The sequence below is a fragment of the Plectropomus leopardus genome, chromosome 20 (assembly GCF_026936395.1).
Source record: "Plectropomus leopardus strain MGB_pleo_1.0 chromosome 20, ASM2693639v1, whole genome shotgun sequence".
In the NCBI taxonomy this organism is placed as follows: Eukaryota; Metazoa; Chordata; class Actinopteri; order Perciformes; family Serranidae; genus Plectropomus; species Plectropomus leopardus.
In genome coordinates this window covers 850,155-866,091 of record NC_142195.1, presented here as the reverse complement: position 1 = coordinate 866,091, position 15,937 = coordinate 850,155, and the positions used below count along the sequence as shown (strand labels likewise).

At 39.1% G+C, this 15,937-nt stretch overlaps 1 protein-coding gene across 1 annotated transcript; it reads left to right on the top strand.

Moving 5' to 3' along the window:
• The first annotated feature begins 5,446 nt into the window (after window positions 1–5,446).
• Window positions 5,447–13,971, top strand: nr5a1b (nuclear receptor subfamily 5, group A, member 1b). Its single transcript, XM_042509262.2, has 6 exons — window positions 5,447–5,794; window positions 5,968–6,109; window positions 7,114–7,649; window positions 11,574–11,693; window positions 12,234–12,381; window positions 13,718–13,971. The coding sequence occupies exons 1-6, from the start codon at window positions 5,693–5,695 to the stop codon at window positions 13,969–13,971; spliced, it is 1,302 nt and encodes a 433-aa protein (XP_042365196.2). The 5' UTR covers window positions 5,447–5,692.
• Window positions 13,972–15,937: the final 1,966 nt, after the last annotated feature.

Here is a 15,937-nt window from a genome sequence, read left to right as displayed (position 1 = left end):
TGGCCTTGAAACTTAATTTTGCTGGTTAACAAAGTTTACTTTCACTTACAAATTGCCCTCTCATCTATCCGTGTGATTTGATCAGCTGTGATAAGATCGACAGATCAGTTATCCAACCTGTGAGTGACAAACTGCTGCTGAGGATAAAAAAGGGGAGTCCAGTGTTCTCTTCCCATCTGATTGTGATGTTTATTCTACACCTTATCACATGCCTCCTTCCCCTGATCCTAACTATCCATGCCAGCATGTGTGTTTGTTTACATTCCAGTGTTGGCTGCCATGTGCTGTTATCCTTAACATAACCATGTGCCGCATCATCCTACCATGTGCATTTGTTGACATCACAGTAGCAGCATCCTGGAATGTAAATAGCAGATGCAGAAGGAGATCTAAAACATTATATTTAGACAAGGAAGTCGGGAAGCTGCAACATGTGACGAGTTGGGATGAAAATGTGTTGAAGGGACATACAGGCTTTTTAAAGATGGATAAATAAATACTTAAACAGAACCCCTTGACAGCTACTGCCGCACATATGTTGTAATTATATAGAAAACACTGTATAGTCAGATCTTTTTGATTTTGAGTGGCTCCATGCGTTCTCTTATATTCTCTGTCCAAACTTATGTAAGTGGTAACGTAGAAACAATTACAGACATTTATAACAATCTATAACCAAGTCTAGTACAACACTATTATACAGCCTAAAATGACATAATTAAATCAACAGTGTTGATTGTTTGAGTGTCTTTGTTGCTAGCTGCAAACTAAGGCTGCAGGAACTCAGCCAACATTAGACAGAGCAACTCAACATAGTGTTTATGAATAGACAGTGTGTTCATCCCCAGGCCTCATTTATTGAATTGTGTGGGTTCAAAATAAATGTGCAAATGAGAAAATGTTTTATGTCTGGATGTGTAGCTTTAATGAATAATATCAGACCAGACCAGAGCAGAGGAGAGGGTCAGATTCTAAGTTACTGACACTCATGGTCAGCTGCTGAGTGCACCACAACCATTGAAATGCCAGGATGTAGCACATGGCAGAGTTCAGGAAAATCTGGTTTACCTCAGTAGTCTGAATATACTAAGATAATCAATCATAACATCAAAAACCATTGTAGAATTGTAGAACAACATCTATAGTTTTAAATATCACCTCCTATGTGATATTTACCTGACAGCACAATCACGATGATATCATGATTGTGCTGTCAGGTGTACAGAGTGCACTGGAGACACTGCAATGGCTGCCACACACACTCTGCCTTCTCCAGTCACTGCGCATATATCTTCACTACCTACATATATGGATCATGTGAATTTGCAAAGTCTGTAAATGAAGTGCCACTTCTCACACAATCATGATGCATCCTTATTATGACTTACTGTAATTATAATGCAGGCCAAGTTCACGATAACAAAACTTAAATAAATGGATAAATAAATTGTGTTCTCAGTGATGATTGTGTTCATCTATCAAACTTCCATACACATGGTTTTATCAATCGCAATTTTTTTTGCACATGGCGTTATTGGCTTTTGTGCACTGGTACACTTTTAGTATGGATACTACACACTGTTTATAGGATCTTTAACCTAAAATCAGTGGGATAAAATCTTATTTGAAAGTAGATTTCTGATGTTTGATTAAAAAGCCCATTCTTGGTCATCTGATTCTCACCCTGGGCACCTCCAGACAAGGAGAGAGTCCAGCCCTCTTCAGTTTGCTTCCGGAACCAGTGCTTTACGAAGGGCAGAGTATAACAATATTTGGTAGTACTGCTCCACCTCCTGCACCAGCTTCCTCCCCTGCCAGAGGGGTGACAATCCATGACACTGGAGTCTATGATGGTATGGTCATCATGTGTCACCCAGCCTCTGACTGCTGAAACTGAATTTTTTTTTCTGATTCAAAATTGTCATGTTTTTTGCCATTTTTTTTATGTGACCTACAAAGCAGAAAAGGCAAGTGAAAAAAAAGTAAAACGTGTGTATTGCCAGTGTAGGATGTGAATAAGATAAAGGAGGCAAGCAAAGGAAAAGATTTTTACAAAACCAAGTTATTTGGAGATATTAGGTTAAGATTGATTGGATACATAGTCTATTTAAGTGTGTGTGTGTGTGTGTGTGTGTGTGTGTGTGTGTGTGTGTGTGTGTGTGTGTGTGTGTGTTTAAAATGAAGGCAAAATGCTTGTATTTGAAAGTAGAAGGCACTGTGTCAATTAATAATAATAATAATATAATCTCTCAGTGACTGATAATAAAACTACGACTGGACTGTTTTGGCTGTGCATGTTGTTTAATGCAGCAGCTCCATCTACTGGACTAATATCTTCTCTGATATTGTCTTACTGTTGTTGCCGAAAACACTGGCACCCCTGCACTTAAATCCTTAGTTTACTGATAATCATTAAATTTTGTGTTTTATAAAACGTTATATTTCCAGAAGCTTTATAAATGCATCATCTGGTCTCAAGTCTGGGTCAGGTCATAATATCTCATCAATAGAAGAGATATTATGGTGGATGCTTGTGGTCCCCAACCCTGGAAAGACCACAAGTATCCACCACTGATGGAAATGCTGATGCTGTCAGCTCATCAGAGGACCACCGGGTCTTCATCTATTCTGATTTGAATTTCCCATAAACGGATGGCAATGAAAACTGTCACACACCATGTTCACTACATCAGCCTCCCGCTCAGCTGTGAGAAGCTTTCCTCCAACAGATGGCAGCCTCGCAGTGACTGACCTTTGGCCATCCATCACTGTAGTAGAGATTATGTGTACATGCTGTACAACATGACATGTACAGGAGTAACAACAAGGAAAATGATCTGTTTTGCCTTCTTCAGAAAGTAACAGCTCAGGGTTGCACTGGCTGTCCATTTTGGCCAGCAACTTTCAGTTTATAACAATCTAAACTGTTTTGCAAAGCTAACTTCTAAATGGACAAGCAGATGAGAAAAATTTTCACCAAGCATCCCAAAACATAATGCCAAAACAGATACATTTCCTAAAAACATCTTCCACTGTTTCCACACCTTTCAGTATTCAAAACTCTTTTTGTAAACCTCACGCAAAAGTGGCCATATAAGGCCATGTTTAGACCAGATCAGCCCTACTAAAAACAGAAAAGTCTTTCCTTTGCATTTAAAAAAAATCCACATTCCTGTCATAACATTATGAAAATGATCCTCATGTACATGGATCAGCAAAAACAGAACAAAATGCTGTATGCCAGGCCAGTAGTTGGCAGTGTAACTTTGTGATAACACACCATAGAAGAACACCACACACAGGCCTGAAGCGCAGCTGTGAAGTCACTCACAGGATCCGCACATTGCCAGTTTACACCGGGTTTACACGGCGACAGAAGGAGTGGAGCTTTCAAAAGATTACACTCTGGAACGAAAGGTCAAACCGCAGCAAAAGTTTAATGTTTCATGCGATAACTGTTGCCATGTAAACAGCCTCTAAATCTTTTACTGCACTGTGTGATCATTCGGGTAACACATTGTCTAAGGGATCGTTTACACTCCAACGGTTCTTGCATAAAACGTTTAACTTTAATTGGCCTTTTGTTTACTCAGCAGCGTTTTGAAGGCCTCAAATTTCTCTGGGATCTACTTGATGATTAGGTCAGGTCAAGTGAGTTAGGTCATTAAGTGTCTCTAAGCAATCAAGAAAAACTGTAACAGAGAAGGAGCTGTGGTTCTGGAGGTAGAGCGGGTCAGCCATTCATCGGAAGATCAGCAGTCGATCCCCAGCTCCTCTGGTCCACACATCAAAGTTTCCTCTTGCAAGATACTGACCGCCTGGTTGGTCCCAATAGCTGTGAATGTCTCAAATGTTGTAGTGGAGTAGCAGGTTCCACCTTGTATGGTAGCCTCAGCCACCAGTATGTAAATGTGTGTGTGAATGTGATCAGCACTCAATTTGTAAATTAGAAGGTCCTGGAACAAAGAGAGGGGGATGATCTCAGCAAGGAAGGAAAATGTAATGGAACGTATCAAAATCCACAGTCTGTACATACTGGACTGCATGGGTGCTAACTGTTATACTAAAAAAACTTTAATAAAAAAAATAAAAAAAAAACGTATTTTCAAACAGAGCATTTATATAGATTCATCTATCTGAGTGTTCACTCAAAATCAGCAGGATGAGACGCATAGAAACAGCTGTTAACAGCTGTTAACAGTTTGTAGCTTTGTCTTGTAACTTCTTTGTCTTGTACCTTCAGCCAGGTTTCAACATTGGGGAAAAAAATACTAATTAAGGCCTTATTTTCTATTTAGAAAGACAAAGATAAAGTATGCTAAATGACGTCTGTCTGTCTGAACATCCATCCTGTTTCAGTTCTACGGACAGCGCCCCACCAACGCTCCACCTTACACAGCCACAGGCGTGCATTGATTTCAGCAAAAACACCAAACTTGCTTGTGAGGCTTACAGGAATCATACCCCAAAAATATGTAGACTCAAAAAAAAAACAAAAAAAAACATTAAACCACATAACAGCATGCATTGTATTAATTTTATCATCATCACCCTCCAAATCAATAATTAGCACAGACAGCACAAAATAACAATAAAAACTTCTGCCCGCCTTCATGCATATTTGTCCAAAACAGTCCATAAAACATCCACAGAGCCCTCAGCCTCCTTTCCCTTGCTTGTTTCTTTACTCCTTGTGTCACAGGCAGTTCTATGTCCTTTTACAATCCATGACCCCACCATGGTCTCTACACTGTTGAATGCCGAAACCGTTGAACTTTGGCCTCACTTAAGGTCCAACTGGCTGGCACATATTAAGCCCTGAATTTGATATGTAGTGTAAAAGTGCTTTGACTGGTCAGAAAATCAGAAAGAAAACTCTGATTACCTAAAACACTAAGAGCCATCAGCAGCAACAGGAAAGAGAGAACAACCAACCAGGCGATTAATATTCACCTTTCTATTCTGCTGTCAAAGTTTTGTTGTACAGCAACACAGAAACAGGTGAGTCAGTCAGTAGAGGTGCTCATTGGCTGGAGCTTCAGACCACGTCAGCAGCCTGTCTTGGACACAGAATCAGGACCATGAAGACATGTGGCCAGCGCTCTGATCCGCTTCACCACTGCAGCTGGAAGAACACTCAGCATTTGCACCAACTTTGATTTCAGTTTACGACTAAACACTCAACGGTTACAGAACTTACCCAAGGCCGAGCAATAAGTAAGTCAGGAAACGCTACGGGTATGATACAATTTTCTTTTTATCAATTGATTGTACTGCGAGATATCTTTCATTTGTTTTCCTTTTGATGCATCTTGTTTCTAATTCAGGCTGGAACTGAGTGCATTTGTTACACCAAATTCTGTGAACCGTCAGATCCAGGACCCGGCACCCAAAGCCTAAACACTCAACAACTCACAGAACTCCCTTTTAAGGGAGTCACAGTACTGGGTCACAGAATCTGACAAGTCACAGAATCCGGTGTTACATGTTTCTTTTCTTGGATCATTAGAAGGTAATCATTTTATTCTGGAAAAAGACCTGCAATGAGCAGATTACATTTTGCAGTCAGTTGTAATGTTCCAAAGCAACCAGTGCAATTCTTTACTTTGTAATCTGATGTCCATAAAGTTCAGTGTAGTTGTTGTTGCTCTTCATTGGGTCCTGAGAGAAGGCTTATGTTGCCTTTTTCAGAATGGAGTACAGACGTGATGTGGCTTTGGAGGAGCTGTGTCCTGTGTGTGGAGATAAAGTCTCTGGTTACCACTACGGTCTGCTCACCTGTGAAAGCTGCAAGGTATGTTTGGTTTTTCCATTATATTGCCCTTGTTACACCTGGACTGTATATTGAGTGGAGAAGTTCTGCTTTTGTTTTTTATGTTTTATGTGTTTTTATGTATATATAACAAATAGCTAGAAAACAGAACCATTCTCTTCAAATGGACCTTTCTTCTTCTTCAAAATTAACAGGGTTTTTTTAAAAGAACGGTTCAAAACAACAAGAGGTACGTCTGTGCAGAGAAGCAGGTGTGCAGAATTGACGTTACTCAGAGAAAAAGGTGTCCGTTCTGCAGATTTCAAAAGTGTCTTCATGTTGGAATGCGACTGGAAGGTAAGAAGGACAGTTTTTTACACACCTGTGGTTCCTCTGGAGTTAGTGTGCTGCTTAGACACATTAATTAAGAAAAAAAGGTTAATTGTGCATTACTTTCCTTTAATGCCACATTTGCAAAATATCCAAATGTAACCTACTTCCTGCCGCCCATAATAATAATAATAATAATGATAATAATAATATACAATGACAACATGGTTACAATTGTGTTCCGTTAGAAAAGTACTGCCACATATGAAAGGAATTATTTCTCTGTTCTTCTTGTTGCAATGTTTAAAATGTCTTTAAATTTGTGGTTATTAAATATGTAATTAGAAATAAGATTTTTTTTAACCAAAAAATATATCATCTAATTAAGGTGTGCTGATTTTGATCACTTCATGCTGTTTTGCTTTTCTTTTTATTCTTTTCAATGTTCTGTTACAGTAAAATAATAATAATAATAATAATAATAATAATAATAACTTCATATTCAAAAACTCAACAATGTAATTTCCCAAAGTCTTTTAATGTACTATTTTATTTCTATATTATTATATTTCTTAATATAATATATCATGTAACAGCAGTACTAATTTTGATTAATTTAGAATCAATACAGTTACACCAGTTTCTCCTGTCAGTTACATCATTACTGTACCATGTAAATATCTAATAGATACCCAGTGGTTTGGAAAATACTTGCAATGTCATTAATTTCTAAGTCCCTCTTAAACAAAATGTTGTTAACCTCTAATTTCTTTCTTCTCCTGCATTTACATATTTTCCAGGTACCCAGTATTGTATTAATAGCCCATTTGTTTTAGCGCATTACACTCTCATACATGGTCATTTAGCCCAGTGGGTCCTAAAGATGAAGAATACAGTGAATGTTCGTCATAATGTTGCCTCATGCTCTGAGTGAGCCATATATTGGCTTCTCTGCCTGTTAGGAAAGTGTGTGCACGTCATACTAAAAATCAACCTGAAAAACTGCTCAAACAATCAACTGCTCCCCTCAGCTGTTCGTGCAGATCGGACGCGAGGTGGCAGAAACAAGTTTGGCCCCATGTACAAGCGTGATCGAGCGCTCAAGCAGCAGAGAAAGGCTTTGATTCAAGCTAGTGGATTCAGAATGGACAGCAGCCCACCTCTGGTCTCCTCAGCCCAGCACAGAGACCAGGCTCCATTCCTGTGCTCACTCCTGCCTGATTACCAGTGTACCTCCTTCTCAGATTGGACCATCAAGTCAGAGTACACCAACATCTGTGCAAGTTCACCAGCCTCTGCTGTAGGAATCACCTCAGGCAAGCTGTGCTTAAGACCTTTCTCTCCACAAGCTCCCAGGATGCCTCAGCTAGTGAAGGAGTTCTTGCGCTGTGATCCAGATGAGCTTCAGCTGCGGACTCAGACCACTACTCGTCTCCTGCAGGAGCATGCGAGGTGGGAAAAACACGGGGAGCCCAGCACATTCAGGCTCCTGTGTCTCATGGCTGACCAAACCCTGTTCTCCATTGTGGAGTGGGCTCGCACATCCATCTTCTTCAAACAACTCAAGGTGAGATCCTGTCTGTTGATTTGGCTGTTATACACAAAGCAAACTACAAGAAACACAAAACTCAGCCCACATCCATCTGATTTAGTTTTACACTCAGATATGTGTTCATCATATGTGTCCATGTCCATGCATTTCTCGCTGTTGTCCCTCATTAGTCTTGTTTAACCCTCAGGGCCCGCTTTAATATTACACTCACTTGTATCACTCAAAATGCACTTTTCAAAATCAAGCTTTAAAAATGCTATACATTCATAATATTTTCTACTTGCTACTACTTACCTTTTAAATATACTACATTCTAGTATATTTGCAAGTATATACACATTTTTTTTATGATCACAGTCTAGGATATGTCAATGATTAGCAGCAACACTGATTTTTATACATTATTATTTTTCTGTGCAGCATCAAATACTCACACTTATACTGCTCTGCACACAAAAAGCGCTTTTCAAAATCATACTATGAAAATTATTATACATTGATTAAAGAATTAATAATGCCACACCAAACCCATCCTGCAAAACTCTTACATGAAATGTAACTAAACCCAAACAATCAACACTCTGTTTGTTTATGTTTGTTTGTTTTCGTTGTCTTTTGTTTGTTTTTCTTATTTCTTGCTTGTTTTTGTTTTCTTTTGTTTAAATTATCTTTAAGTTCATTGTTGTTGCTTTCTTAATTTTATTTAATATAAAATCCAATATCATCGCTTTGTTGACTTTTTCTTTGGTTAGACTATGTGTATGAACCAAATGGTGAACAAAGGGTTAAAAGAAAAGAAAAGAAAAGAAAAGAAAAACACTGACAACCAGAATGTGACATTTCAATATGGACATTCTTATATAGTCCATTTTAAACAACCATGAAATACTCAGGGGTGTTAGACACTAAGTCAAAATTCCATGTAACACATGGCTGATACATACAGCATGTTACTTCTCAAACTTTTTATTCAATGCTTTCACTATTTTTTTTAAAGTAAATAAACAAATACAAATAAAAACAACAGGTTCTAAGCTTAATTTTGATGTTGATGTATTGGTGGGGCTTTTGAATAAAATAAAGCTATCACACCTGTGGATTGATTTGAATCAGGAAAGTTCTCAGAGCAACTCTGAGCAGGGAAAGGACAGAATCTTTGATCTGGAGAGGTGTGGTTCACCCTGTTTCTCGGTATGGCGCAGTCTTTTACCCAGTGTCGTTCACAAGTGGGAAGATTACTGAAGAGATCTTACAGAACTTCTTTGAAACAACTGACTGGCAGATGTTTGAGGAAGCAGCTGACGGTGACATCAATGAGTACACGGACTCTGCTGTAGCGGTTTAAATAGGGGATGTATTAATTAATTAGCAATTAATTAAAATTATTAATTAATCAATAAATCAATGCCAAAATATGTAACTATAACTCATAATATAAAAAATTGTGACTCAGAAACATGAATTGGTATAAAGATGAAGGGACTCAAGGGACTAATGGGACTCAACTTCGGCTATCAGGAACAATAAGTTTACATTAAAAATTAGAGTTTAAAAACCTCGGAGCACCACCCATTAAAATAGAAAGGTTGATAACCCATTTTGCTTTATAAATTGATTCAGTCTCATAATCTGAAGGTTGCTACAGAGTTCTTTTTCCAGGTGTACAGGGACCTGACATTATACACACACACACATCACAAGATTAAGTGGCTTTATAAATGAAAGGTTTATTAAACTATTCACTACACAGCAAAACTACTCATAAAAGACTACAAATGAATGAGTTTAAGAATAAGTATGAATAAATGATGAAACAGTGAATACAGCAAAGACACCAAGTGAATAAAATGACTAAATGAACTACAAACTCATAAATGAAGCAACAATTAAATGAGGGGATGAAAACCAGTGAGGAACTGAATTACATGTGACATCTGCTTGATCATCTTGCACTGTTTCAGAGCGCCTGATCGAGTCCAGATGTCACATCTAATTCGGTTCCTCTGCATCCGCATCACAGAGAATTTGTCCTGGTCACTGCACACAGACACTGTGGTCATGAAAGCTCGTCAGCGGCTATATTTCCTGAGGAGACTGAGGAAGTTTGGCATGACCACTGGCGTCCTCATCAACTTCTACAGGTGCACCACCGAGAGCCTGCTGATGGGCTGCATCACAGTGTGGTACAGGAACTGCTCCAGTCGCAACCAGGAAACACTGCAGAGTATGGTGCAGACGGCACAGCACATCACTGGAAACAGTCTCCCCTCCTTCCAGGACATTTACCGCAGCCGGTGTCTGGGGAAGGCACGCAGCATTGTCAAGGACCACAGCCATCCAGCACACAGACTATTCTGCTTGCTACCATCTGGCAGACATTACAGGAGCCTGATTGCACACACCAAAAGACTGAAAGACAGCTTTTACCATCAGGCTGTCAGGCTCCTTAACTCAATATAACTGGTTGAGGCACTGCATTAACCCCATATTTGCCACTCACAAATCCATGCACACACACTTTAGATCTTAATGTTTACATTCTTAACCTTGCACATGTATATAGATATATCTATTTTTCTTAATCTATTTCTTCTATTTTCTTCTTTTTTTATTGTTTTGAATAGTGAGTTGACTGGTTCTTCTCAGCCATAAACATTTCATTGCATTGTTGACTGTGTGTTAACTTGCATATGACAAATAAATAAATGAATCTGAATCTGAATCTGAATGTGATTGGTTGTCCTTTTTTGAGTCTGCAGGTTGTGGACGCCCAGTGGAAATTAAATGAACTACATCACAATATAAGACAGTAATTTTGTGTGATCTCTCTGCGGATGGTGGGTTGAAACAGTTGCTCATTGCCCGGTTATGTGTGTTTGAAGATCGCACCAATTTGCTCAGGGTTCAAAAGTCGTTTGAAAGCAGCACAAGAAAAATGATGTTGCTTCAGCTTTCAAGGGGTTAAGGACTAAGATGCTTTGGGAATAGCTTTAATCTTTACTAGGAGGACCTATTACTGCAAGCTCAAAATCTTAACAAATGTCATGATTCTAAGAACCTTTGTGAATACGGGCCCTGGCTTTTTTCCTCATTCTTCCTGCACTTGCTGCCTTCTCCTCTTTGTGTGTGTTTCTCTCAGTGATAGCAGGGAGTGGTCAGCTCCTAGCACCTGACTGACTCTTTAGAGGTGACTACAGAATTTAGCAATGACTTTTCAGTGTGAAGTTAATGAAATGACTTGTCAGTAAAATCAAGGGGTGATGTTGCAAACAAAATGGGCATTTTTATTTTATATCCATCCACAGTGATATTGTTGTAATCGGCCACAATTCCCATCATTCCTTGTGCTGGACTAGTTTTTTCTACTAAACGACTACAGTAGTTTAAGTTTGCCTTTCTAAAATGCAAACATTACATTTTGTTCATGCTTGTAGTGCGTCTTTTCAGAATATTATTGCATGTGTTGGTAACTGTTATTCATGATGGAGTAACCAAGGTCTTGTTTAAATATCAAGATAAAATGAATGAAGTTCCTACACTGCTCCACACTAGCAGTGTGGAATGGCAGTGTCAGTCCAGACTGACTCATCTCTTTAACAAATTTGATGCAGATATTCATGTTCCTTAGAATTAATTGCCTGCATCATTCTCTGGTCAAACTTTTAAACTGTTGTGTGTACTGGTGAACCTTTGGTGATCAAATATGTGCAATATGTGGTTAAAGTAATGGCGTTATATCTGCTTGACAGTTATGCATTGTTACTGTCAGTGTGCTAACGTGCATAACTATTGTTATTAAATTAAATGTTTAATTTTGTTATAGTTATTACACTGGAGCTGGCTCAGATTTGATAAAGGTCCTCCTTTAAAATACAGACAAGCATTGTGCAGGATCAAACCAGTATTTGAATAGTTTTAACTATTTCTTTCTGCTCATAGTTGAATGATCAGATGAAGTTGCTGCACAGCTGCTGGAGTGAACTGCTGCTCCTGGACATCATCTCCAGACAGGTCCTGTGTGGCAAAGAGGGCAGCCTGCTCTTGGTCACTGGGCAGGAGGTAATTTCTGTTTTACAAACCAAATGGAGTAAACAAATAGCTGCAAGGCATGGGGACCAGGTGGGCTATATAGTATTTAGTCTGTCTGTGGCCCCATATTATAATTATATTGTACCTAAATTTATCCAGAACCATAAACAATAGCATCCATGTTATTTGGAAAAATGGTGATCTAATTCTCCCATTTGTTTGGAAGGATGTCTCCTCTTATTCTTCAGGGTTGGAGTCAAATATTGCTCCTAAATTTCTGGCAGAGTGTGCTGCATAGGGAGCTAAGGAACCCAGCTGGTGTATTAGCACTTCTGTCAGTGTGGACTGATTAGTAAAACCTCTGTTTTGGCCCTGTTAAGCTGCAGGTTTTGATGCATACACTTTCTCATTTCATGTAGGTAGTGATGGAGGGGATCAATGTTACTGTGGTCATTAGGAATTAGGGGTACATACAGTTGGGTGCATAGATTGTTTATAGAGATGGAGGACATGACAGTTCCCAAAAAGGAAGACCGCTCCTGATGTCAGTACATTTGTTGTTTGGTTTAGATGGGGCTATCTGACATAGACTCTCATGCTGGTCTGACCTTGACCAGCCTGGTCCAGAGAGGGCAGGAGCTGGTTGAGAAGCTTCACATCCTAAAGGTGGACCGCCAAGAGTTTGCCTGCATCAAGTTCCTCATCCTGTTTAACCCAGGTTAGTTACAGCTGATGCTATTTATTAATAATGCTTCAATTAGTTCCAAAAAAGTCCTGGGGTTCCATACAGATTGGGCAGTCTTTGTGAATTTCAGATGTGCGTTTTAAGCCAAGGTTCGTAATTAATGTCTTATAATGCAAAAATCAATCAAGCAATATGTTGCAAGTTCCTTTAATCTGTGCAGTCAAAACTTATATATATATATGTCAAAGAGAGGGAGTGTCTATGTGTACGCCTCTTTGTGTCATGCCACACACCTAAACCACACCCATACCTGCCAGTAGCATCTCAAAGGATGCTGACTGGTCTGAATTACTGGCAGTTCGGACATATGAGCATTACTTATCTAACCAGATGGACTTTCACGTGATCTTGTGATCTTGTTTAATTGTATGATGTTGAGAGATTCCAGCTGCTGTGCAAGCACAGAAAAAAGGAAAAGTTTACACATATATAAAATACCTTTTTCATCTAATTTTAACATTAAAGTCTTGAATTGTCGACCAAATTGCTAACTTTAGCTTGAGGCGCTACCATTGATTAAACAACTTTATTCCCGCTATTGAGATAAGTGAGCCTTCAGGGCTTTTTTGCCGAACAGTGGGGTGAGGTGTTCAAAAAACGACAATGTACACACATGGAGGAGATGATGGTGGATGAATGGCTCAAACACAGGATTTCCGCTCAGGAGTTGTAGGAAAAATAAGAAGTTAACATTGACGGATTATTTCCTGTTTATTATAAAAAATAATTAAGGCTAACTTCTGCTATGTGAGTAATTCTTGTAACACATGTGAAGTGCCACCAGTTGCCATGCAACCAGTTTCTACAGGTTTTCATTCATAACTTAATGTATCCTTATAGAACTGTTCGTATGAGACCTTACACAAATGCCAACACATTCGCATCCCAAGTTGTCATATGTTGCAGTGGACTTCTAGTATTAGTAGCAGTAGTATTTTGATGACCCAGGATGAGGAAGGACTCTACAGTGTTAAACACAAATGGTTGTTATAACTTGTGTATGCTACAGCTTCAGTTACTAAGACTAATGACACCAAGGCCTGAGATTGATCAAGTGACTGAGACAATATGCTGTTTGTGTCAGTGATAAGCTTTTTGGTCAAAAAGTGACTGTCTAAATAATTCAGTAGTTGTTTTTGTGGTTCCAGGGATATTGTTATTAAGCGAGCTGTCAATGATGCCAGTTAAGTATTAACCATGAGTGGTACTTCTAATTCTTCAGTTGTTCACTCCGTGATATGAAAATGTTTGTCAAGCTTTGCTTTATGTAAATTCACTGGTTGTTGCTTCTCTTTGCTCCACTGACCAGATGTGACACTGCTTGAAGACCATCAGTTCGTAGAGAGTGTGCAGGCACAGATTGAAGGAGCCCTGCTGGAGTACACTCTGTGCACCTCCTCACACCTTCTTGGACGCTTTGCTCATCTGCTGCTTTGTCTGTCTGAATTGCGCTCTCTCAGCACCCTTGCCGAAGATTACCTGTACTGCAAGCACCTGAGTGGTGAGGTGCCCTGTAACAACTTGCTAATTGAGATGCTCCATGCCAAGCGGAACTTGGCATGAAGACTAAGGGGCTCTGTCATTGTCCTCATATGTTAGCAGATGGAGGCATTAAGCTGTCATGAATATTTAATACAATGAGAACATGCCTTATATTTACTGTGCTTTAAAACTGAGTTTTGGCAATAAATTATACAATAACATTTTATTGTGAATGGGAAATTTTTGATTTGTATCCATTGAAACTACATGGACTACAGAGAGGAGCAGTTTGTAAAATTTAGTGGCATCTGGTGGTGAGGATTGCAATTTGCAACCATCTGAAACTTCTTCCATATGCCAAGAGTGAAATCCCAGTTAGTTCCTTAATTGTTCATTGTTTGAGTTTTTACTAGGAGGAAAATTATCCACGGAGATCTTTGTCTCTCTAGAACAAACAGACCAGGGGTCTCATTTATAAAACAGTGAGGTGGATCTATATTAAGAAGGTATGTAAGAGAAAAAGCTAAAAATGGCATGTGCCAAAAATATTCAGATTTATAAAACCAAACACACGCTTGTCAGCACACAAATTCCCAAATCAAAAATGATAAATATTAACTGGAATTGTCCTCATGTGGATCAGCCTCACATCCCTTCCTGTACCCACACACATTACACCGTAAATAGTAAATGCAAAGGCCCTCGTGAATTTTGACGAGCCTGCTGATCGGTGACTCTATATAGTGTCCCAGCAGTATTTATATTTCAATTCAATTTTCAATTTTATTATTTATAAAGCCCAGCATCACAAATTCCAATTTGCCTCAGAGGGCTTTACAGCATATCATATCCCTCTGTCCTTTGACCCTCACAGCTTATAGGGAGGCCGAGTCAATAACATGCACTAATGAATGTTTGTAAGTAAAGATAGAAGGAGAGAGGAGCTCAGTGTATCATAGGAAATCCCTCAGCCTATATCAGCCTAACTAGGGGGTGGTCCAAGGCTAGCCTGAGCCAGCCCTAACTATAAGCTTTATCAAAGAGAAAAGTCTTAGATATACTCTAAAATGTGGAGATGATGTCTGCCTCCCCAACCGAAACTGGTAGATGGCTCCACAGAAAAGGAGCCTGACAGCTGAAGGCCCTGGATCCTGTTCTACTTTTGGAGAATCTAGGAACCACAAGTAACCATTCTCATGCATTCTCAGAGCACAGTGCTCTGGTCGGGTAATAGGGTACTACAAGCTCTGTAAGATATGATGAAACCTGACCATTCAGAGCTTTGTAAGTGCTGCAAAGGATTTTAAATCCAGTTCTGGATTTTACAGGGAGTCAGTGGAAAGAAGCTAAAATAGGAGAGATGTGAATGCTTTTCTTGGTTCCCATCAGTACAAGTGCTGCAGCATTCTGGATCAGTTGCAGGGTCTTTAGAGAAATGTTGGAGCAACCGGATAATAAGGAATTACAATCGTCTATCGAAGTAAGAAATGCGTGGACTAGTTTTTCTGCATCTCTTCGAGACAGGTTGTGTCTAATTTTTTGCAATATCACGCATGTAATAGAAAACCGTCCTTGAAATTGATTTATATGGTAGTTAAAGGACATATCCTGATCAAAGATAACTCACAAGTTCCTTACGGTGGCGCTGGAAGCCAGGACAATGCCATCTAGAGTAACAATATGTTTAGATAGAGAGTTTCTGATGTGTTTGGGGCCAAGTACAATAACTTGTTTTGTCTGAGTTTAACATCAGAAAGTTGAAAGTCTTCCTGGTTTTTATGTTCTTAAGTCATGCCGGAAGTCTGATACAGAAGGTGAATAGAATTCGTCCAAGCACAGAACCTTGTGGAACTCTGTGACTAACTTTATCATGCAGGGAGGATTCATCATTAACATTTAAAACTGAGATTGATCTGAAGCTTAGTGCAGTTGCTTAAGGCCAATTAAATATTTTAGTCTTTGTAAAAGAATATGATAGTATCAAAAGCAGCACAATGTACAGAGATTAGTCTTTTGTCAGAAGCAATCAGTCATTTGTGATTGTTAC

Excerpts from the sequence above, each read along its gene's own strand:
- nr5a1b (XM_042509262.2), top strand. The coding sequence starts at position 5,693 with ATGGAGTACAGACGTGATGTGGCTTTGGAGGAGCTGTGTCCTGTGTGT. Across the intron at positions 5,795-5,967 it reads TCACCTGTGAAAGCTGCAAG|GGTTTTTTTAAAAGAACGGT; the intron begins GTATGTTTGGTT and ends CAAAATTAACAG. Across the intron at positions 12,382-13,717 it reads CCTCATCCTGTTTAACCCAG|ATGTGACACTGCTTGAAGAC; the intron begins GTTAGTTACAGC and ends TCCACTGACCAG.